General features: G+C 44.6%; 1 protein-coding gene across 3 annotated transcripts in view; it reads right to left on the minus strand.

The window, feature by feature from the left end:
* HIVEP2 (HIVEP zinc finger 2) overlaps positions 1-20,748 on the minus strand; it is a 155,015-nt gene that overhangs the window by 15,556 nt on the left and 118,711 nt on the right. For all 3 annotated transcript variants that reach the window (XM_035108846.2, XM_035108847.2, XM_035108848.2), the window contains exons 4-5: positions 9,315-9,359; positions 766-6,302 (exon numbers count right to left, since the gene is read on the minus strand). In XM_035108846.2, coding sequence (XP_034964737.1) covers positions 766-5,901 — 5,136 coding nt within the window. In that variant the 5' untranslated portion in view covers positions 5,902-6,302; positions 9,315-9,359. The remainder of the gene's footprint in view (positions 1-765; positions 6,303-9,314; positions 9,360-20,748) is intronic.

Below are 20,748 nucleotides of genomic sequence, written 5' to 3' on the forward strand. Positions count from 1 at the left end.
TCCAAGTTTCTAAAGCCCATGACTAGGATATGCAGATTTATCTTTAATACAGCACTAACTTCTGGCAACAACCTGTCTAATTTTCATTTATTCATCTTTTAACCAAGAGGTATTAACAACACTGGAGAAAATGAACATGGAAACTAGGGCCTCCAAAGTTGTTGTCTAGATTTACCAGTTTTTCAAAGCCATGAATTTTATCTGAAGGCAAAATGATATACAAAGAGACAACAGGGTTAAAAATAAAATAAACAGAGGCCACATCTATTTCTCAGAGTATGAGGCACTTATATAGGTTCATTGCGTTCTGGTTAGAATCCAATCTTCTATCTTGCACTTGGGAAGAATTTATATATAGTGTATTACAGCTATTAAATATATATATACTGTGTGTGTGTGTGTGTGTGTGTGTGTGTGTGTGTGTGTGTAAAATTTAAAATAAGTACATCTTCTGACACATTCTGAAATACCAGATGTACTCATTTTTTTCTGGTTTTTATGCTTTATAACAAGCCAGTTTTAATGGCTCTTTGGAACAATTTCTGAATATACTTGGAAAGTGTTGAAATTGTTCGGGGTGAGATCCATGACCAGGATGCCACATCCTTGTTTGCTCCTGCTTCCTGAGAAATCCCCTCAGAATTTGCATTCCAAAGAAAGGTATTCATTACTCATTACACTGAAAAGACTTGAGTGCATTTCGGTTTGCTGTATACTGTAAGGTCTAAATAAAAATGTGTGACTCTTTAAGAATTGGTTAGTTACCTGAGCAAACTGTTTCCATGCACTTGATGATGTCAGTTTCCCTGTTCCGGGCCTATACATTGGAGCCAGTGTATACATTTCCGTGCTGTTTTTCTGCTTAGACCGTAGGAGGGCAAGGGTAATCTTCGTACTCAATCCTGATGGGTTTGGGTTACAAGAACTAATGCACCATGAAGCATAAACAGAAGATTTCAGGGTTGTTTGCTGAACAAAACTAGGCTTTGTGTAGTTTAAGAAGCACCAGCTCACAGTTGTGGTAGTGCGCAAACTAGGGAACTGTAGGATTTGCTGGAAGTCTGTGAGATCTGTCAGGAGAATTGTCGAAGTCACCGCTTTCCCACTTGGCTGCGATGCCATTTTTACCAACATACCAAACGGCAATTTCTGTTGCTTGGGTTCATCTTCTATCTGGCTTTCCGCTGATGGCAACCTGGTGGGGCTGAGACTCATGTCAGATGATGCTTCATCTACGTCCAGTTCTTCTGGGGATTCTTGGCCTTCCGAGGTACCACTAGACTTTTGCCCTGGAGAAGCAGAGTCAAAGCTAAGGAGCTTCTCCCTGCTTACTGGGGAAAGTTCAGTGAGAGGCATGTTGGTAGCTGGCAAATCTTGAGATGATGAGGACGGCAACGGAGAGGAGGACGGCACACTTTCTTTTGGCTCAGTAGTACAGCTCTGCCTAACCAGCTGAGGCTTTTGAGGTCTGGGGAAGCTTTTCTTTATGTCTGAACTGGTGAGTTCTACAGCACTTAGCTCCTCAACAATCTGCCCATACATCTTTTCATCCTTTACTCTCTTTTGTTGCTTGGTTTCCATGAAGAGCTCCAGGCTGCTTGCCGGTGAAAGCATTCGCTTGTTTCCGCCTAGGGTAGAGGCACTATCTGAGCTGGAGGTTAAGCACAATGGGATGGAGGGATCTAAGTTCAGGGACAAGGTCTGCGGTACTTTCCACAACCCTCCATGCTGGCCTAACATCTGCGCTATGTTGAATCCTATGTCATGCATGGTTGCACTGGTGGCTAATGTCCTTTGAGAAAGAGTCTCGTCGACTTTGCAAATGACAATGGCAGGGCTGCTGCTCTGAGCAAGAATCTGGGAAATGCTTGTGTACATAACACTACCATAGGATGGCACATGGGTCTGGATTCTGACGGGAACAACTGTGCCCGGTAACGATTGGGCAGGCCCAATATTCTGGGTTTCAAAATCCACCTGTAGCTGTTGTTCAGAAGAGGTATCGGTTGATTTAATGCTACAATCGGGCTGGTATGTTGCAAGTGCATTTTTAGAATACTGTCCTGATGTTCCTGAGTAACGCTGGTAGGTTTGCTCTTTAGCATGCACATAATCAGCAGTTTTCTTTCTGATATGCTCCTGAGCATATTCCAGGTGGTAACCAGGGTGGCTTTCGGTTGAGAAAGGTTGCTTGGAGTAAGTTTTCTGAAGCTGCTGTACAAAATGATGTGGAAAGGGGGACTGAGAGAGTTCCGAAGGCCACAGGGGCTGAGAGGGCAAGTGAACCATGCAGACCGACGGATACGGAAACTGCAACAACGTGTTCTGGAAGGGGAGAAAGGGAACCTTTTCCTGCAGTGCAAACAGATGTTGCTGTTCTGTTGAGTATTTGCTTGGAATATAAGGTGCTTGCGGGATTGAGGAATGGGAAAGTGGAGATAAACTGGTGCTGCGTGGGGGACAAGAACTGGCAGACTGCTTCCCAGAGTCATCCGATTGGACAGAAGAAGGGGAATGAGGCCAAGCCACATGGGAAGACCGAAGGCCGGCGTGCCCGTGCTCCGTTTGCTCTTGCTTTATATTTTGTTCCATGCTTGGATCAGCTTGGGAAATCTCCGGAGAACCACTGAAAGAAGCCTGGCGAACCAAAAAGCATTTTTTCCTTTCTCTTGCTGGAGATAAAGAGGTAGGAGGCAGACCTACTGCAGAAGCATGAGTCAGATTCCCGTAGTCAAAGGATTTGCTTCGGATCTCAGGGATTTCAGCAGGGTGGGGGCAGGGCATCTGTTCGGACGAGCAGCGCCTCATTTCCTTCTGTTGGTGATGCCCAGGGACAGAGAGTGAGTAACCGCCAGCCGGGACGGTTAAAAACTCAGACTGTTTGCCAAACTCATCCTGCCTTGTTGACGTTACGAACTTGATACTGTCCTCCCTCTCGAAGGACATGGACAAACTGGAACTATGGGACAAATTGCTCTCTTGGCTAGGGCTGCGAGAAAGGCTCGTCCCCGTGGACTCAAAGCTGGACTCTCCAGAGGAGTGCTCCAAGTCGGCCAGCCGCAAGCGTTTCTTCTTCGGAGGTAGCTTCTCGGCTGGCAGCTGAGAAAGGGTTTCACTCCTCTGTGGCCACTGGAACTCTTCTGCAGGCTTCTCCGGCTCTTTGGCTGGGGCTTCCCTCTCTCTCTCGGGTTTATCGGGCTCCTCCGTCACACGGATTTCAGGTACCTGTATATTATGCTGGCGAACAAGCCTGGGCTGCATGTGATATGACTGAGAATGTTGGGACAAAGAAGGCTGCTTGCAAACAATGCTGTCCGCATTTTCCATTTGCGGGACCCTATCTGGGCTCATTGGGGAATCTGCAACCTCACTTTCACAAGTCTCAGACGATGAATACATCTTATCTTGCTGGCAAACGACAAGCTCTGTAGATTCAGACCTTTCAAACGAGTTGGGCCGGCTTAATGAATTTGTGTGTTGAATGACAGAGATTACGTTGCCTTTTCTGTTCAGGGACTCTGAAGCCTTTTCTTGATCGCTTGTCAAGGAGCATTCTTCTAAACTTGTGGCTGGGCTTCCAGACTGCAGGTGGGATCTGCAAATTTCAAAGCGGTCCGGGTGAGAGTGCACAGAACTGTCGTGGCTTTGGATGGCATATCTGGTCCTTGGTGCCTCCTGGACCTGTAATTTAGGATCAAAATCGCCACTCATAGGGCTGCCGGAAGCACCGCTGCACAGGGATGGAGTGTCTTCCTCATCTCCAACACTCTTTTGTATTCTGCGCTTTCTAGTTTCAAAGGTAATGCTATATGAAGAAGATACCGCCTGCAACTGTGCAGATGATTCGGGATAAAATTCTCCCCCTTGCTTTGACCCGCCCAGAGATGGTGTGTCTCTATAGCTTTGCTTCAAAGGCCCATAATCTTCCCATTTCCTGTAGTGCTTTCCAGAGGCATCCCCCTCGTAAAACGGCCTCTCCCCTGTTAGCAACTTCTTCTCTCTCATGCCTGACCCTTTTTCTCCTACAGTTGACCTGCTGGAAGCCACCATAATGTTCTTTGCTATTCTCCCATGGTACTCTGAATCCGAGTGTCCTTCCTGCAGCGATGGCAGCTCAAAGGCTGCTTGTCGTATTAGCATGCGCTGGTGGGGGGTTCCTATTGTCCCAGGGTAAAACACATCATCAGAACCAGTCATCCTCTCATCAAATGAATGGCTTCCTCTTAAAGCTGGAGGGACATTCAAGTTGGTTGCAGATGAAGTTGGCATGGAGTTGCTTCTAATAAGTGGGTTTGTATCTGCTGGCGGCTCTAGGAGAGATGAATCACTTGGGTGGCTTCCTGGATAAAGCATTGATTCACTTTTGATGGATGATGTGACATTCTGAGACTGTTTGGATTCCATACTGCTGTCGTTAAAGACTTGGCTACTTTTTATAGTGCTCATTTTGCTAGGATCAATTAGTGCTTCTTTATTTGGAGACATTCGCTCTTCGAGCATCTTCATTTCTAATCTAGGGTTTGTGAGAGGTAGGGGCTCTGCCTTGCCTTTTCTACCCATCGAGCTACGATCCTGATTGGCTGTCGCTAAAGGTTGTGCCATCCTTTGATTAATCCTATAGAATTTTCCAAAGATTATTTCTTCATAAGACTTTGCGTTTGTATTTGGTGGGCTTATTTGCTGCTCGGCACTCTCTGAGCGCGAAAAATAACCAGAGTCAGTACTTCCTTTGCTGTGGGGGCTCAAGAGATTTAATGACTGCTCAGAATCCTGCCCTTTTTTCTCAGATAGTCTTAGTGCAAGTCGCTGCTTAACTGTGTGAGAGTCATCAGACTTACTAATTAATGTGTTCTGCAGATTGTCAGATCCAATGTGTGGGGAGCTTTCACATGGTAACTGCACGCCACTTTTGGGAATAATCAAAATGGGGACTTTCATTGGGTTGCCCAGGGATTCTTCTATGGATGAGTGAAAGCCACTTCTGCTACCAATGTCCAATGGAATCTGCGGAACGGGGCTCAGTTTGTCAGAACCTTCGACAAATATCGAAGTCTCTTCATCAGTATCTGTACTCTGCTCGCCATCTGAATGTATCTCTGCCTCCACATCGATAAAACTGGCGTCTAGGTCCAATTTAGATACCGCCGACTCTGTGAAAGGTACTAATCCCGCTTTGATCGCATGGGCATGCGATTTCCTGTGCTTGTATAAATTGCTCTTTGTCTTAAACGAGAAGCCACAAGGGACACAAGGGTACGGACGTTCCCCAGTGTGAGACCGAATATGTTTCTTAAGTACACTAGGTTTGGCACAAGCCCGGCTACAGTATGGGCAAATGTATTTGCCAGGCTTTTTGGGTTTGTGTTCTTTCTTATGCCCATCTTCCGAATGTTGCTCTATACACTTCTGAGAATACTGGCTATAAGCAGGGTTCAGACTCGAAATCTTCTTCCTGGAGAAGCTTCCGCTATGGCCATGCACGTGAAATGGAAACAAGTCCTCGGAGGCAACCGGCTGCAGGTGGCCAGGAAACTGCCATTTGTGGCCTTCTAGGCTCTGATGCGGTTTCAGGTTGTGCAGGAATCCTTGTGGCAATGAATGCTGGGGGAAAGAAAGTGAATGTTGACATGAGTACGGACTCGGAAGGTGCTGCGTGTATTGCTTGTCTGTGGCTTGCTGGGCAACATCGCTAGATGACACTCCTTTCCCAGAATTGAAAAGCTGTGCAGATGCCGGGTCCCCCATGTGTTCGGGGTCCCTTTGTGTCTGTCCTTCCAGGCTGCCAAGTGCGCTCATCTTAACATTAGCCGAATGTTCCTGCCTCCATCTACTTGGTACTTTAGCTGTTTCTCCAGACCTTGAGGTAGCATTTTGCCCTACAGCTGTATCTCCGGAGTCCATTTTGTCGTGCAAGGTCTTAAGTGCTAGTTCACTTGAAAGCTGTTCAGGCACATGAAGTGTCTCCAGTGCTGTGCTTTTTTAAAGTTAAGTTGCTCCCATTTCTCCAGAGCTGTTCCAAGTTCACAGACTTCTCTTTCTCTGTGGAACAGTCCACGCAGTAGTCTTATAGGCATTAGATCTTTCGTAGCTCTATGCTAAAAAAAGGCTAAATTGTCACACAGTTCTGTTCATGGCAGGAAGTGTCTCTGAACAGTTTTATTATACATCCATCAAGACTTGCTGTGGCATTTGAACATTATCCATGGTTTTTAAGTGTTCAGAAGAAGAATGATCCAGGGGGATATATTTGCTCGTCAACTAAAGCAGGCTTCTAGACATTCCTCCCAAAAAGATGCAGTAGTCTGTAAGAGAGAAAGTTAAAAGAGATCAATGCGACAAAATACATAAGAGAGAAACATTCAATCGAGTGAATGAGGCTGGAACTAGATGTTCTCTGAGTCACTTGGTTGTTGCTGAAAGCAGCTGTCTCCCATCTCTTCCTCCTTTTTTCCTAATGATATTCAACAAGCCAATGTGGTGTGCAGTGGTTAGAGTGCTGGACTAGGACCTGGGAGATCAGGGTTCAACTCCCCACTCAGCCATGAAGTCTCTTGGGTGTCCTTGGGCCAGTCACCAACACTCAGCCTAACCTGCCACACAGGGATATTGTGAGGATAATATGGAGGTGGGGGAACCATGAACACAACCTTGAACTCTTTGGAGAAAAGGTGGGATATAAATGTAATAATGATTTCCTTAAAAATAAAAATAAAATGGAAAGTGTGTGACGCGGTGTTACTGAGCTCTGATTTTCCCGAATCTTGCTTCCACTTGATAACAGCTCCTTAAAAGGTAAAGGGACCCCTGACCATTAGGTCCAGTCATGATCGACTCTGGGGTTGCAGCGCTCATCTCGCATTATTGGCCGAGGGAGCCGGCATACAGCTTCCAGGTCATGTGGCCAGCATGACAAAGCCGCTTCTGGCGAACCAGAGCAGCACACGGAAACGCAGTTTACCTTCCCGCTGTAGTGGTACCTATTTATCTACTTGCACTTTGGCGTGTTTTCGAACTGCTAGGTTAGCAGGAGCTGGGACCGAGCAACGGGAGCTCACCCCGTCGCAGGGATTCGAACCGCCGACCTTCTGATCGGCAAGCTCTAGGCTCTGTGGTTTAACCCACAGTGCCACAGCTGCTTAGAGGTGCCAAAAAGCTCACAACATCATGCTGCTAGATGTTACAGAGGAAGGGGAGGACCAAGGACCACTGTTTACAGCAATAACAATGCAGCTTCTACAATGTCTAGTTCTGGCCTGATACCACCAAATATATCTATTAAGAAACAGTGCTTCCACTCAACCTATCTGTGCAGACAATATAGGGAAAATATCTATATGGAGAAAATGCTAAAAACAAACAAGCAATGGCTCGAATGGAAGTTTGTGAAGTTGCACACAAAAATATGTTTGGGTTTTTGTTTTTGTTTTAAAAATGAAACGACATAGATTGGAATAATAATAATAATAATAATAATAATAATAATAATAATAATAATATATTTATACCCTGCCCATCTGGCTGGGTTTCCCCAGCTACTCTGGGCGGCTTCCAACAAAATATTAAAAATACATTAAAACATCAGTCATTAAAAACTTCCCTAAACAGGGCTGCCTTCAGATGTCTTCCAAATGTCAGACAGTTGTTTATTTCTTTGACATCTGATGGGAGGGCGTTCCACAGCGCGGGTGCCACTACTGAGAAGGCCCTCTGCCTGGTTCCCTGTAACTTGGCTTCTCGCAGTGAGGGAACCACCAGAAGGCCCTCGGAGCTGGACCTCAGTGTCCAGGCTGAACGATGGGGGTAGAGACGCTCCTTCAGGTATGCTGGGCCAAGGCTGTAAAGGTCAGCACCAACATTTTGAATTGTGCTCGGAAATATACTGGGAGCCAATGTAGGTCTTTCAAGACCAGTATTATGTGGTCTTGGCAGCCGCTCCCAGTCACCAGTCTAGCTGCCGCATTCTGGATTAGTTGTAGTTTCCAGGTCACCTTCAAAGGTAGCCCCATGTAGAGTGATTTGCAGTAGTCCAAGCAGCAGATAACTAGAGCATGCACCACTTTGGCGAGACAGTCCGCAGGCAGGTAGGGTCTCAGCCTGCATACCAGAGGGGGCTGGTAGACAGCTGCCCTGGACACAGAATTGGAAACCACACCAGTAAGCATATATTATCCGTGGAACAATAGCAGTAATTGTGATGGGCAGCAGGACTACCTCATGTCAGAAGCAGCAAAATGATATAGTGCTGGAAGGGACTATGGGAGATAACGACCAACTAAAAGATACTCTGAATAGACCCGCTGAAAGTAGTCAGCTTAAGTCCATTGATTCTACAGGGTCTACTCTAAGAAGGATCATCTCTGTGTTTCCACCTGGCTCACAAAGTAGGAAGGAGAAGCTATGTGTCCTGCCAGACACTGGCTTTTAAGGGAAGATGATTACAAGATATGCATATGCAAATCTTGTTCTTGTGGCTCCCTACTCATATCCACACAGATTAGGTCATGCTAGGTCCAACTTACGTGTGACATGCAGTGGGTCTCTTGATGTTTTGAAATTTTACTGAAAAGCAGCAGCAGGGGGGCACCAAACTAGACCCTTTCCACTGAGGATTCTATTCCCAATCTAAATCCCCTACAAACTGCAATTAGCCCACAGCTGCTCTGTTCCAATTCAGAGCCCCTGATATATGGTTTAACATGTAAAGAATTAATATACCAGGAATTCAGCCCATACATTAGCCTAGTTTGGTCCTTACAACTTATGCAGCAGCATCCGGTGCCAGCCTGTTTGTTGAAGACCTGCAGCTAGCAAGATTCTTTGCAAGTCTTTGAATGCAGAATATGCAAAACTATCAAACAACTAAGGCAATTACTAGATCAGGCCATTGGCATCTAACCCCAAAAAGCTGCATATGTCTAAGTTTTACTTAAACAGTTTCTGCTTGTTTTCCGCATAAATACCCTGTTTCTCCGAAAATAAGACGTAGCCATAAAATAAGCCGTAGCAGGATTTTTAAGCATTCAAGGAATATAAGCCATACCCTGAAAATAAGACATAGTGATAGGCACATCAGCAATGTCAGCCACAGCAGCAGGAGGAGGAAAAAATAAGACATCCCCTGAAAATAAACCATAGTGGGGGGTTTTGAGGAAAAATAAATATAAGACGGTGTCTTATTTTCGGAGAAACACGGGTAAGAGCCATGATACATGCTACTAAGGATAGGATATCTCCATTTCGTTTTGAAATCTTTCCTGTTCTAGTGCCAGAGCAAAGGATATCTTTAATTTGAGTATTGTTGTTTTTTAAGTTACCTGCATCTTCTTGGCATCTACTGTACATGACTATCTTGAAGCTTCCTAGAGGGAAAGAAAAGACAAAACAAAAATAATTAGGAAAATGTTAAAAATTTATATGGACCTTGGAGAGAGAGAGAGAGAGAGCGTACTATTTTAAAATTGTTCCAGCGCTTATCCATCTTCAATGAATAGAAACTAGGGTGGTTTTTTGGGGGGACGGACGGACACATTACCTTCTGTTCTGAAGAATATGTTTTTTAAAAAAAGTCCTAGCCAATATAGCTTTTTATGCTACATCTTTGAGTATACAGTCAACAAACTCCAATATCTCTGCCACTGGCCTCCCCAGCAGTGCTAAATAAGGAAATGAAGCTGTTGTATAGTGAGTCCAGGATGGGGGGTGAGAGACAAAAACTGACAGAAGAAACAAGGGATGGAGGAGGGGAAAGACCTCTGCAGGAGATCAGTTCTTACCTGTGTCCGTGTAGGGGGTGGGGAGAGAAGTGGGGAAGGCTAAAGAGGTGGAGAGATGGAAGGGAAGAGGAGAAAGAGGAAGGGAGAGGGAGGGAGGGAACAGGTAGAAAGGAGAGCGCAATGCAATTATGCAACATTGCAAATCCCACCTACATTTGTCTTTGGCTCCACACACTTTTGGATCTAGATCTGCCCCCCCATTGGTTGAAACTCTGTTTTCCCAGTAGTCAAAATGTCCTCAATGAGGAAAAGTCCCCACACCCCTGTCATAAAAGGAACGTCTGTTCAAAAGGATGGGAGAAATCAATAAATTATTTTTGCACCATACTTACTATGTTTCTGAATACATGGCTTCATCTAAAGAACAGGTGTTGGCTTACAAATAATTTTCAAATTGCAATGTACAAAATACTGGCTTCATTAATAAGCTAATTAATTATCTCACTAGCCAAGCACCAAATAAATAAAAAGGCACAGTTGCTTGGGGGAGGGAACTGACTCTGAAGAAAGCCAGATGGTTACGAGCAAAATAACGACGCTATTACATAAATAAAGGAAATAACATCTTTCCTTCTTACCAAATATCTCTCTCGGCCACAGTGATGAAAATGTAGGTTTATTGTACATTTTGCCACCATTGCCGCTCCCCTGACTAATCTGTGTAAAAAAGCATTGCCCACCAAAGTAACTTGGACGCCAGAGTGTCAGCGAGCTTTTGTGTTGTTGAAACAAGCCCTGACCAGTAATAAGGTGATGCTAGCCCCGGACCAGCAGAAACCCTTTGTGGTCCAAACGGATGCTAGTCATACAGGGCTGGGAGCAGTCTTGCTTCAGAAAGATCCCGAAGGGGAGTTGAGACCAGTGGTTTACCTGAGTAAGAAGTTATTGCCCCGTGAACAAAATTACTCCACTGTGGAAAAAGAATGTTATGCGCTCCTATGGTCTCTCTCTAGGCTGAAGGTTTACCTTTGGGGGGCGGAGTTTCAAGTGCAGACTGATCACTCGCCTTTATGTTGGCTATCACGCATGAAAAACTCCAATCAGAAATTGTTAAGGTGGAGTTTGGCCTTGCAGGATTACAATTTTACTGTGGTTCATATCCCTGGAAAGCAGAATGTTGTGGCGGATGCCCTCAGTCGCTTGTACCAGTCTGTTGAGTAGCTGTTATGTTTATTATGATCCTCACAGGCTGGGTGTCCTACCTTACAGGGGTGTGCGGAAATGTGGGACGCCTTGACCCCAAATTTCCGTTAGGGAAGGGGGTGTCATGGATTTAGGCACAGAGCATCATGGGAACTGCAGAGATTCATGGGACTTTGGCCATCGAGAGGGAGAATGGCCTGGGAAAGTAAACTTCTGAACCTTAAGAGAAAGATTTCTGACTCCTTTGATCCCGTGTAACCTTGCAGCTGTGAAATCTCCCATTCCTGTGCGATAAGAAATTAGGGAGGAAACTCTGTCCGGTGTGCTCTGAGAACTGAAGGCGTTAATTGCCCTGCAGGTTGATTAATGGGTAAACACAAGACATCTGTGTAGCCTCTATTTGATTGACAAGACTAACGGTTGTAGGTCCTTTGATTGGATTATTCAAACCTCAACTCTAACGTAGATTGGATAATGATCCATAAGCCCACGTGGAACACCTTAAGAGTTCTGGGGATTTAAGTCTGTTAGAGATGAGCTTCTTTGGTTCCTTTTGTCTTGCAAAATGGCCCAGCAAGGTACTGCTGTTCTGTTCGTCTTCAAAGAGCCTGAGAGAGACTGAGGTCTGCTGATGGCTCTTGACTGCAATTTGCCAGGATGGAGAGATGCAGTCTTGGATCAACCTTATTCTAAGTTTGTACTTGTAAGTTAGCTATTCTTTTCTTGTTTTATCTTTGTATTCCCTTTACTTGAGAACTGTTGCATGTTACCTTGTTTAAGCTATTTTATAATAAATAGTTAAAAGAGATTTCTTGTGGATCTTGGTCCTTTCTGGTTGCATTGCTAAACCCAGTCCTAGGCTGCTTTGCCCTCTACCAGGCAGAACGTGTATTCTTTGTCCCGGAGGTCTGTAAGGGGACCCTCCCGGGTGGTGGCAGCGATACCGGTTTAAAGAAGTGTTTTTGAAACCCCGTTCGAGCCATAGAGGTACAGCCAGACCCTTCCCCGGGTAATAGAGCAGCCCAGCAGCCTCCGGAGGGTGAGTGGGCAGTGCTAAGGGGAAAGAGGTTGAGGGTACTGACGGGCACGAACATCACAGCGGCCCTCCAGATGTTTTGGCCTACAACTCCCATGATCCCTAGCTAACAGGACCAGTGGTCAGGGATGATGGGAATTGTAGTCAAAAACATCTGGAGGGCCAAAGTTTGGGGATGCCTGTTATAGAGTTTCATCTGCCTCCATGCAGCAGGTCTCCATAAGTCAAGTGCTGCATGCTGTGCCTATAGCATCCACTAGAAGTTACCTGTGCACTGTCACGATCTGATGGAGAGTCTCTCTGCTTTTGCCAGTTGTGCCTGGCAGCAGTGGGGGGGGGGGTACCATAGCTCAGTGACAGGAAAGGTATCCAATTCAAATAGTCTGACCTGGTATGAGGCATCTAACATTCTGACTAACACACAAGGTTCTCCAAGCGACAGTCAGGCAACTCCAAGCAGTATAACATTTGGACTTCAAATTGCAAACCTGTAATAAAAGGAGGGTCTGGTATTCTACTCTTCTCATCAAGCATTATTGAGAAACAAAGTGAAAACTTTCTTTGGATATATCAGTGATGGAGTAGTATTTATTTTACCAGATCAGATACATTTTATTTCAGATGTTCAATATTTACTTATAGAGCAGGGGTAGAGAGAGGTTATAAGTCTCTTATGATTGTGGCTTTGTAGCTGGCAGTCTACACTGTTTCCCAAGTTTTTCCATGTAGGAATGTAATTTCCAGGACTTTTCACTGGCTCTTCATGAAAGATTGAATGGTTGTTTCACACACACACACACACACACACACACACACACAGAGAGAGAGAGAGAGAGAGAGAGAGAGAGAGAGAGAGAGAGAGAGAGAGAGAGAGTTATACTAGCTCATTAGCTCATATAGAATCCTTTTCCACATGCAGAATGAACTCAACCAGGAGAAACTTTTTAAATGTAGAAAAGGGTACACTCTACTTCCAAAACTTACTGAATATTTTAAAGTTCTCCCATGCTAGAAAAACCAAAACAATACGATTCATTAAGCTTAGAGAAAGTGATTTCCCCAAAGTTGCAAAGCATGTTCCAAGACCAAGTGGGGATTTGGACTTCAGCGTCCCAAATGCCTGGCCATCATAGTAGCAACTGCACTACACTGGCTCTATTGCAGGCTTGTCCGTAAATATTTACATACAGGCAGCAACCGTTTTGGGTGCGTCCAATATGTGAGCAACCACACACATCACACTGAAGCTGGAAGTGTCCCAAAAATGTCACCAAAAAGGGGCGGAACAGGGTGGACTTACACAGGCCTTGCTGGTGCATGCAAAGGCCTGGAATGCAGCAAATCGGTCACCACCTGTATATGTTTGCTCACCTGTGTTATATATGCTGCTCCATCTAACTAGATGCTGGTTTTCTGAAGCAAATCGTATATTAAAAACTACACTAGATATATTTGATTTAATACTCTTTTGTACGTTATTTGTCGACAAAGGCACATCTGCCAAAATGTGCACATGGGAAAGGGCAATCTGATGCAATTACACCCATGCTGCATGCCTATGTGACATGTTCACATGCATTGTGTGAAGCAGCCCCTGTGCCTTGGTGCTGAGCCGAGCTCTGCCACTCAGAAACATTTAAGAGAAATCAGCATGCATACGTCTCTTCTCTTCTCCCTTCCACATTTTAGGGCGCCTTGAGATGGTGAATCACTACAAGCCAGTCTTCTTGCTTCTTTCCTCAAAAGACACACAATAGTTGCAAAAATAGTTCATGCAAATGAAGCTCCTACAGCGTCACCAGCCAGATGAGCGTGGGTGATCAGAGAAGACTCTGCAGTTGCAAAGAGCAAACTGTTTAAGGCGAGCAGTTGTCTTTTTTTGCCGGGGGGGGGGGGGGGAGAGATTGCTCTTGCTGTTCACTGTTATATTAAGCTTTGTTCTTCCTACCCCAAAAACCACCCATTTGCAATGCAATGATAAATGACACCTGACAAGATCTGATCCTCCTTTCCTACTAACACAGGAAGCAGTGCTTTGCTGAGAACCGAAGGTACACTGGAGGTGTCGTTAAAAAATAAAGGCAAGCATAAAATCTAAATATAGCCAGGACTACCCACTGGGTATGACTGTATTCATATTTTTAGCAAGTCTAACACTTGATGTTTTAGGTGGTGTTTTTTTTTTAACCTCACCTAAATGCAAAGCAGCATCCTGGTTTTCAATACAATTGTCTGCTTGCTCAGTTACATTCTTATACATGGCAGGTTCTCTGTGGTGCTGCTAAGCACAGTGACGTTGGTGTATCTAATATGCATCCTTGAGATCTATACTAACTGAAGCTCCTGCAATTGTTACTTTTCACTCTCTCTCTCTTTTATGTAGGAGAAAAAGATAAAAACCCACATTACTTCAAGATATCTCTAAAGAACCAGGGAACAGCTACTTATTACAAAATTCAGATAAGAAAGCTAACTGAGCTAAGGAATGAAGGCTAACAAACATAAAAATCTAGTGCCATTTCAAAAACGAACACCTAACAAGTCCAACTGCAAATCATAAAGGTATTATATACTAGATGACAGCATGCTACAAACCAAGAGAAGTATTGAGAAAATTCTACCTGAGCGGGCTGAAGGAGTCTGATGTATTTCCATCTCTGAAGCTAATGTGGTCTAGGCCCCAGGTAGTAAAAGGGTGAGAGACCTCTTAGGGACACCCTCTCATCACCCCACCCTGGCCTCCTCACAGAGAAGAGTGAGTTGCAAATGCATCAATGAAATAAGGAACAAATGTTATGTTCAGGTAGTTCAAGGCATGCCCCCACGCGACTGAGGGAGAGGAAGGAAGAATGTCACCAACCCTTATGACTGGGTCTTTCCACTTCCACCTATGGCCTATAATTAGAACAGAGGTAGTCAACTTAGTTCAGTGAAGGGCCAGACTTCAGCGGAAGGAACTGTGAAGAGAGGCACAGATTTGTCATACTGCACATGTAGTAAGGTCACAGAAATCCACATAAAGATTTATTCTGAATGTGGGCACGCTCACTAAACTGTATTTAGTTTCCTTCTGCCGGCTTCAGCCATCCAGAAGTGATGTACTGTATATGTCTCAAGAGAAAGACCCCCTTGAAAAATCCAGAGTGGTTCACAAATCTGAATCCCTTCCTCCCATGGCAGCAGGTAACTTCTTCCCAGTACCAAACATATGGTTCCCCCTCTTCCCCGGACGTAACATTTTTAGCACATGGTCTGTTTTCTGGGAGTGGAAGCAGCTTATCGGCAGGTTTCCAATTACAGTGGTACCTCTACTTACGAATTTAATGCGTTCCGAACACACATTTGTAAGTAGGAAAAAAATTGTAAGTCGAATCCCATAGGAATGCATTGGGAGAAAAAAATCGTAAGTCGAAGCAACCCTATATAAAAATTCATAAGTATAAAAAATCCTATCTAAACCGCATCCAAGATGGCGGACGGAGCTCCATTCGTAAGTAGAAACATTCGTAAGTAGAGTTATTCGTAAGTAGAGGTACCACTGTATCCTCATTCATTTCCTTCTCCCACATCCACCAGCACCGTCTTCTTGGACTGTCCTCATCCTGCACCCTCTCCCAGACCACATGATGCTGCTTCCTACCTGCTGCTTCCTGTACCTGGCAAGCCTCATGCTCTCTCCTGTCCTCAAATCCGTAACATGCAGACCCAAACACTAAGCCATTCATGGCATTGTTACTGTCCCCCGGCTCTCTCTGTTCCTCTGACAGGTCAGTCAATGTTTAGAGAGGGTATCCAGACAGTCAGAGAAGGTGCCATGCAGCGTGCATGTCCTTGGCACTGAAATTTGTGGGTCCCCAGAGCTAAGGGGTGCCCAGCCCCTTCATGTGGATTTTGTGGGTGCTTGGACACCCAGGGCCCCAGGGAGTTGGCACCTATGGCTCATGGGCTCTCTTACCAAGAGAGAGAGAGAGAGAGAGGAAGGGAGGGAGGGAGGGAGGGAGGGAGGGAGGGAGGGAGGGAGCTTGTTGAAATAATCTTTCCACCTGTCAAAATGTTGGTAAAATTATTGTTTACCTGATATGGTTAGTTGTGCAACTGCAGCATGACTCCTCCCTTTGAACCACTGATGATCTCTGGGTTCCTTGTGAACCCACCAACAAAAAACAAAATATGGCTTTAAAATATAAAGATTATTCCTTTACAAAAACACTGGTGAGGTATTGATCCATAGCAGAGTCCTAAGTAGTCCCAAAGTAACTAGGGTCATGGGGAGGATTCAGGAAAGATATGTGTCAAGTTAAGCTCAAGTGGAGGAAATTCTGGAGACATCCTGAGTCAAGTTAATTGAGTGTCATGCCACAAGATGAAAGCCAAGCCATGGGGCAGCTCTGCCCTACTAGTGCTCCTGCTTTCGCTAAAAACTTGGGAATTCTAAGGAAATGGAGAAATTATGGTCCAAATTGTGCTTGAGGGCTGGGAACCATTTACACACAATGCTACTTGTGATTGGCACGGACTGGGATCAGCATTTACTCACACAACAGAGGCTCTCTCTCATGACCACCAGGGCGACTTCATTGCTCAGAGCAAAGCTAGATCGCACATAGTCTTCGGCTGAAGGGTTTCAACTTCCTGCCATGAGCCATGAAGGTGAACCCACCAGTCACAGTAAAAGATCTGAAAGTTTGGGCTCCGGTCATGCTGGGACAGGTAACTTCTTTGTTTCATGCCCTGTACTTCTTACTCCCTTCTGCATTTTCTCAGTTTTGCCTACCTTTGCTCTCATGAGACAAGAAAACTACTGCTTTGCATGTAACCTTTCCCCCTTCCTGATTCTTTCACTTTCCTCCAAACAAAGACTCTGCCTCCATATTCAGAGATTCTCTGTTTCGGTTTTCTGCAATAGCAACTAAGGTTAGGGTCCAGGCAACTAGTGGTTGGGTTAGTCTGTGTAACACATTAACCCTTTTAATTCTATATGTTATGTTTCTGTACTGGAAGCAGAGCAGTGTGTTGCTTATACAGTGGTACCTCGCAAGATGAATGCCCTGCAAGACGAATTTTTCACAAGACGAATGCGTCTTGCAAACTGATGGTGACTCACAAGATGAATTCGTTTTGTGAAAAATTCATCTTGCGAATCACGGTTTCCCATAGGAATGCATTGAAATTTAATTAATGAGTTCCTATGGGCAAAAAAAGAAATTTCAATGCATTCCTATGGGAAACCGTGATTCGCAAGACGAATTTTTCGCAAAACAAATTGACTCGCGGAACGAATTAAATTCGTCTTGCGAGGCACCACTGTAAATCATTTCATATTGGCACATTGGTACTTTTAAAACTTCACACCTTTTATAAATAAGTCAGACAGTCAGGTTGCGAATCCATAGCAGTGACCAGAGGAGGAATGACCACTGCGAGGAGCACAGAAAGAAGAAACGAGGCAGCAGCACAACCGGGTTCCTTCAACTGCCCTAGCTGCAACAAAACATGTCTCTCATACATCGGTCTCTACGGCCACAGCAGGTGCTGCAACTTTCCAACAGTCTGACTTCACCCCCAAAGGCGCACTCCTTTATTGTCTCCTGGGATAGACGGATGCCAACAATTGCAATAATGGTGTGGTTCCTGCTAGCTCTCCAAAGTAAGCAACTGATGTTGGTTTCCTTATTGGTCAATGCCAGGTTCTCCCAAAACAAGCAAGGTCTTAAAAGCCAATGCAATTCAGTCTATGTTTACACAAATGTCTCGAGTCAAGATCAAAAGAAATGCACTGCTCATTGCTAATTCTCCAGTGAATACATGGCCAGAACAGATGTTCACATTCATGTGTGTACATGGCACACTAGCAGATCTTGCAACACCTACTAACCTTCTATAATTGCCCACGAGTTTAAAAAGCAGGCAGGATGGGCATGTATATGTAAAAGGAAGATATACACTGGGCATGTATATGCAAAAGGAAGATATATGCATGTATGGCATTGCAGGCAGGCAAGATTATCGTGGTAGCAATTAATTATTTACAGCAGACGAAGCAGTTCCTGTTGAAGTGATGAGCTACACATAGTGGGCTGAAGTTCTTTAAGTTCCTGATTGGTTAATATAATGCATAATGTATAACACAATGTAATGAAGTAATGTGGTATGTAATTAGAGATGCCATAAAACTCTTGTGTCTTAGCTGGCCATAACTGTTTGCATCCTGCAAGCCAGGCGCATAAATATTTTGCCCAGTCTAGGACAGATATTTCATGGGATATGGTTTATTATTCAGGAGTGCTCTAACCCTTTCACAAAGTATCCTTCCAGTCTTCTTTCGGCATATTTCATGACTAGCTGTCAGGAAGTGACACAGCAATTTCTGCAACATGAAAGTTTATGTATAATTCCTACCCTGCCCTTTTACCCCCCCCCCACACACACCAAAAAAGAAAGTTTTATTGAGTACCCATTTACAAAGTGAGCACTTACAGTTTTCCAGATATCGCCCCTGCATTCCAGACTCCACCAGAATCAAGGAAGGGTTTGAAAAAAAGCTGTAAGCCATGATACAGAACACTGGAGCCTGCTGAGATCTGCCCTACCGCCTCATTTGGCCTTCCTCATAAGGAAAACCAAAAGGAAAAGACTGAATTTGCAGGAAGAGTTATTTCTTCTTCCAGCCCTCCTCTCCTCCCATGTTGGGGCAGCAGCAGTTACCTGACCACCTGTCACCTACTCACTGGGGAGTACCAGGAAGGAGATGGGGCAGAAAGGTCACCATGGTGTGAACGCACTGGAAGAGCCAATCCAGGGCTCCTACTGGTGTGTTTGCCCCTCCCACTGTTACTCCCAGTGCGCCACGGCACCATGGGTGGCTAAAGGTCAGGTAAACGCTGTCAACCACTGTTGCATCTATCTCTTCTCAATACCACAGAATGCCTCTTACGTTTCAACAGAGAAGACAGGGGCAAGATATTCCGGCTAATTATCGGACAATGGCGAAAGGTTCCGAAGAACCATAAAGGGAGGAAATTGCATCATCATCATAGTGATTGCTACTAGTTTTTCAGGGATTAAATTATAGCAGTTTGGCACCCATACAAAGCTGCTAGCTAGACGGTGGAGATAAGGTGAATGTAGGGTTGCCAGACTCAATAGAGGGCAGGACTTCTGTGCCTTTAATTGCCCTGCTCTCTTTTGAGTCTGGAAACCTTAAAGAGAAACCAGCAGACCCTTTTGTTTAATTACCAAGCAAAGGGTCTGCTGGTTTCTCTTTAAGGTTTCCAGACTCAAAAGAACAGGGCAATTAAAGGCACAGAAGTCCTGTCCTCTATTGAGTCTGGCAACCCTAGGTGAATGTGATCCCAATTTTTCAAGTTTTTTTTTTTCAGGGCCATCTCTAAAGACACACATCCTCCTTGTGGTCAAATAGCAAGAATGTCGCTCTTCTCCCCAGAACTTGCTGATCTCCTGATGATCCCTCACAATTTCAAGCTCCGGAAGCCACTAAAGTAACTGCTGATCCTTGTTTGCCTAGATAAGACACCAGCCAACACAGGAGCATCCAGGTCTCTAGCGCCATCATGTGGCAAGTCCCCAAAGGCCACACTACATTTATTTAAATGTAAGACTTCTTAACCTGCCCTTCACCACATGGTACCAGGGCAGGTTACAATGCAATAGGCAAGTTATAAAAACAAGCAAAATAATTTTAAAACAAGTAAGACAGTAAAAACAAACAAACCATAACAACATAGATTCAACAAAAGCAGTGGGTCCCACAAAGCAAAATAGAATAAGTGTCAATGGTCACTGGCCAGGCTAAAGTTATGGTGTGGAAGATCCAAACTAGATTGGAGGAAGTTCAGTCCTTCAATTGGCATCATTTCCCTAGTTAAAAACCAACACCCTTCCAAAGCTTGCCAACCATCTCCAAAGTATCTGAAAGCACCAGATTTTATGGTTTGCCAACTGTACCATATTTTACGTATTTATTCACATCTATAATTTTGTGGAATAAACCAGGTGTGGGTTTGTTGTTGTTGTTTTTGCTTTGTTTTTTTGAAGTAGAGGGTTTAATTTAGCCTCCTAATGAACTGGTGCCCAGATCTGCCAGGCTTCAACCTATAACCTGCCAGACATGGCTATGCTCTCTACCTCCTGACCCACCCAGACCCACCTAGTGTCCACTCAAAACCCACCCCTGCATTTATCCACTGACCAGGTATTTTTAAAATCCCTGATCTGGCGAATTATCCAAGGCGAGTGCTGGGTGCTATCGATATATCGTCCAAAACCAGTTTGAAGTCTATATCGTGATATCAGTTTCATAATTTTTGGCCTGGCAATATATCGTGAATCATGGGATGTGTGGGTGTGTTTGTTTATGCAAAAAATAATGACATGGGGGAAATTGTGAAACCAGCCAGTGCCTCTACATAACTCCATCCTTATTACAGACATCGTGATATATCAGTATATCACAATGTTTAGCTGGTGATATATCGCAATGTTGAAAACCAGATATTGTCCAGTCCCAGACCTGAGACAGCGAAAGGACTTTCCCATTCCCTAGATGCCTGCCCTTTATAACTAGAAATGCCCAATGTTGAGCCTGGGGTCTTCATCATCCAAAGATTGTGCTCCATCGCACCTCCCTCCCCAAAAGAGAGGACAGCCCTGCTCTCCACCTAGGTAGCATTTAAATGTTTATGTGTTTGACTGACACGTCGGATAAGAAGCTTTATTCGTAATGCACAGAAATATATGTGGATGATTTCACCCAGGAAACCAGTACAAACATGGGAA

The sequence above is a fragment of the Zootoca vivipara genome, chromosome 3, assembly GCF_963506605.1.
Source record: "Zootoca vivipara chromosome 3, rZooViv1.1, whole genome shotgun sequence".
In the NCBI taxonomy this organism is placed as follows: domain Eukaryota; kingdom Metazoa; phylum Chordata; class Lepidosauria; order Squamata; family Lacertidae; genus Zootoca; species Zootoca vivipara.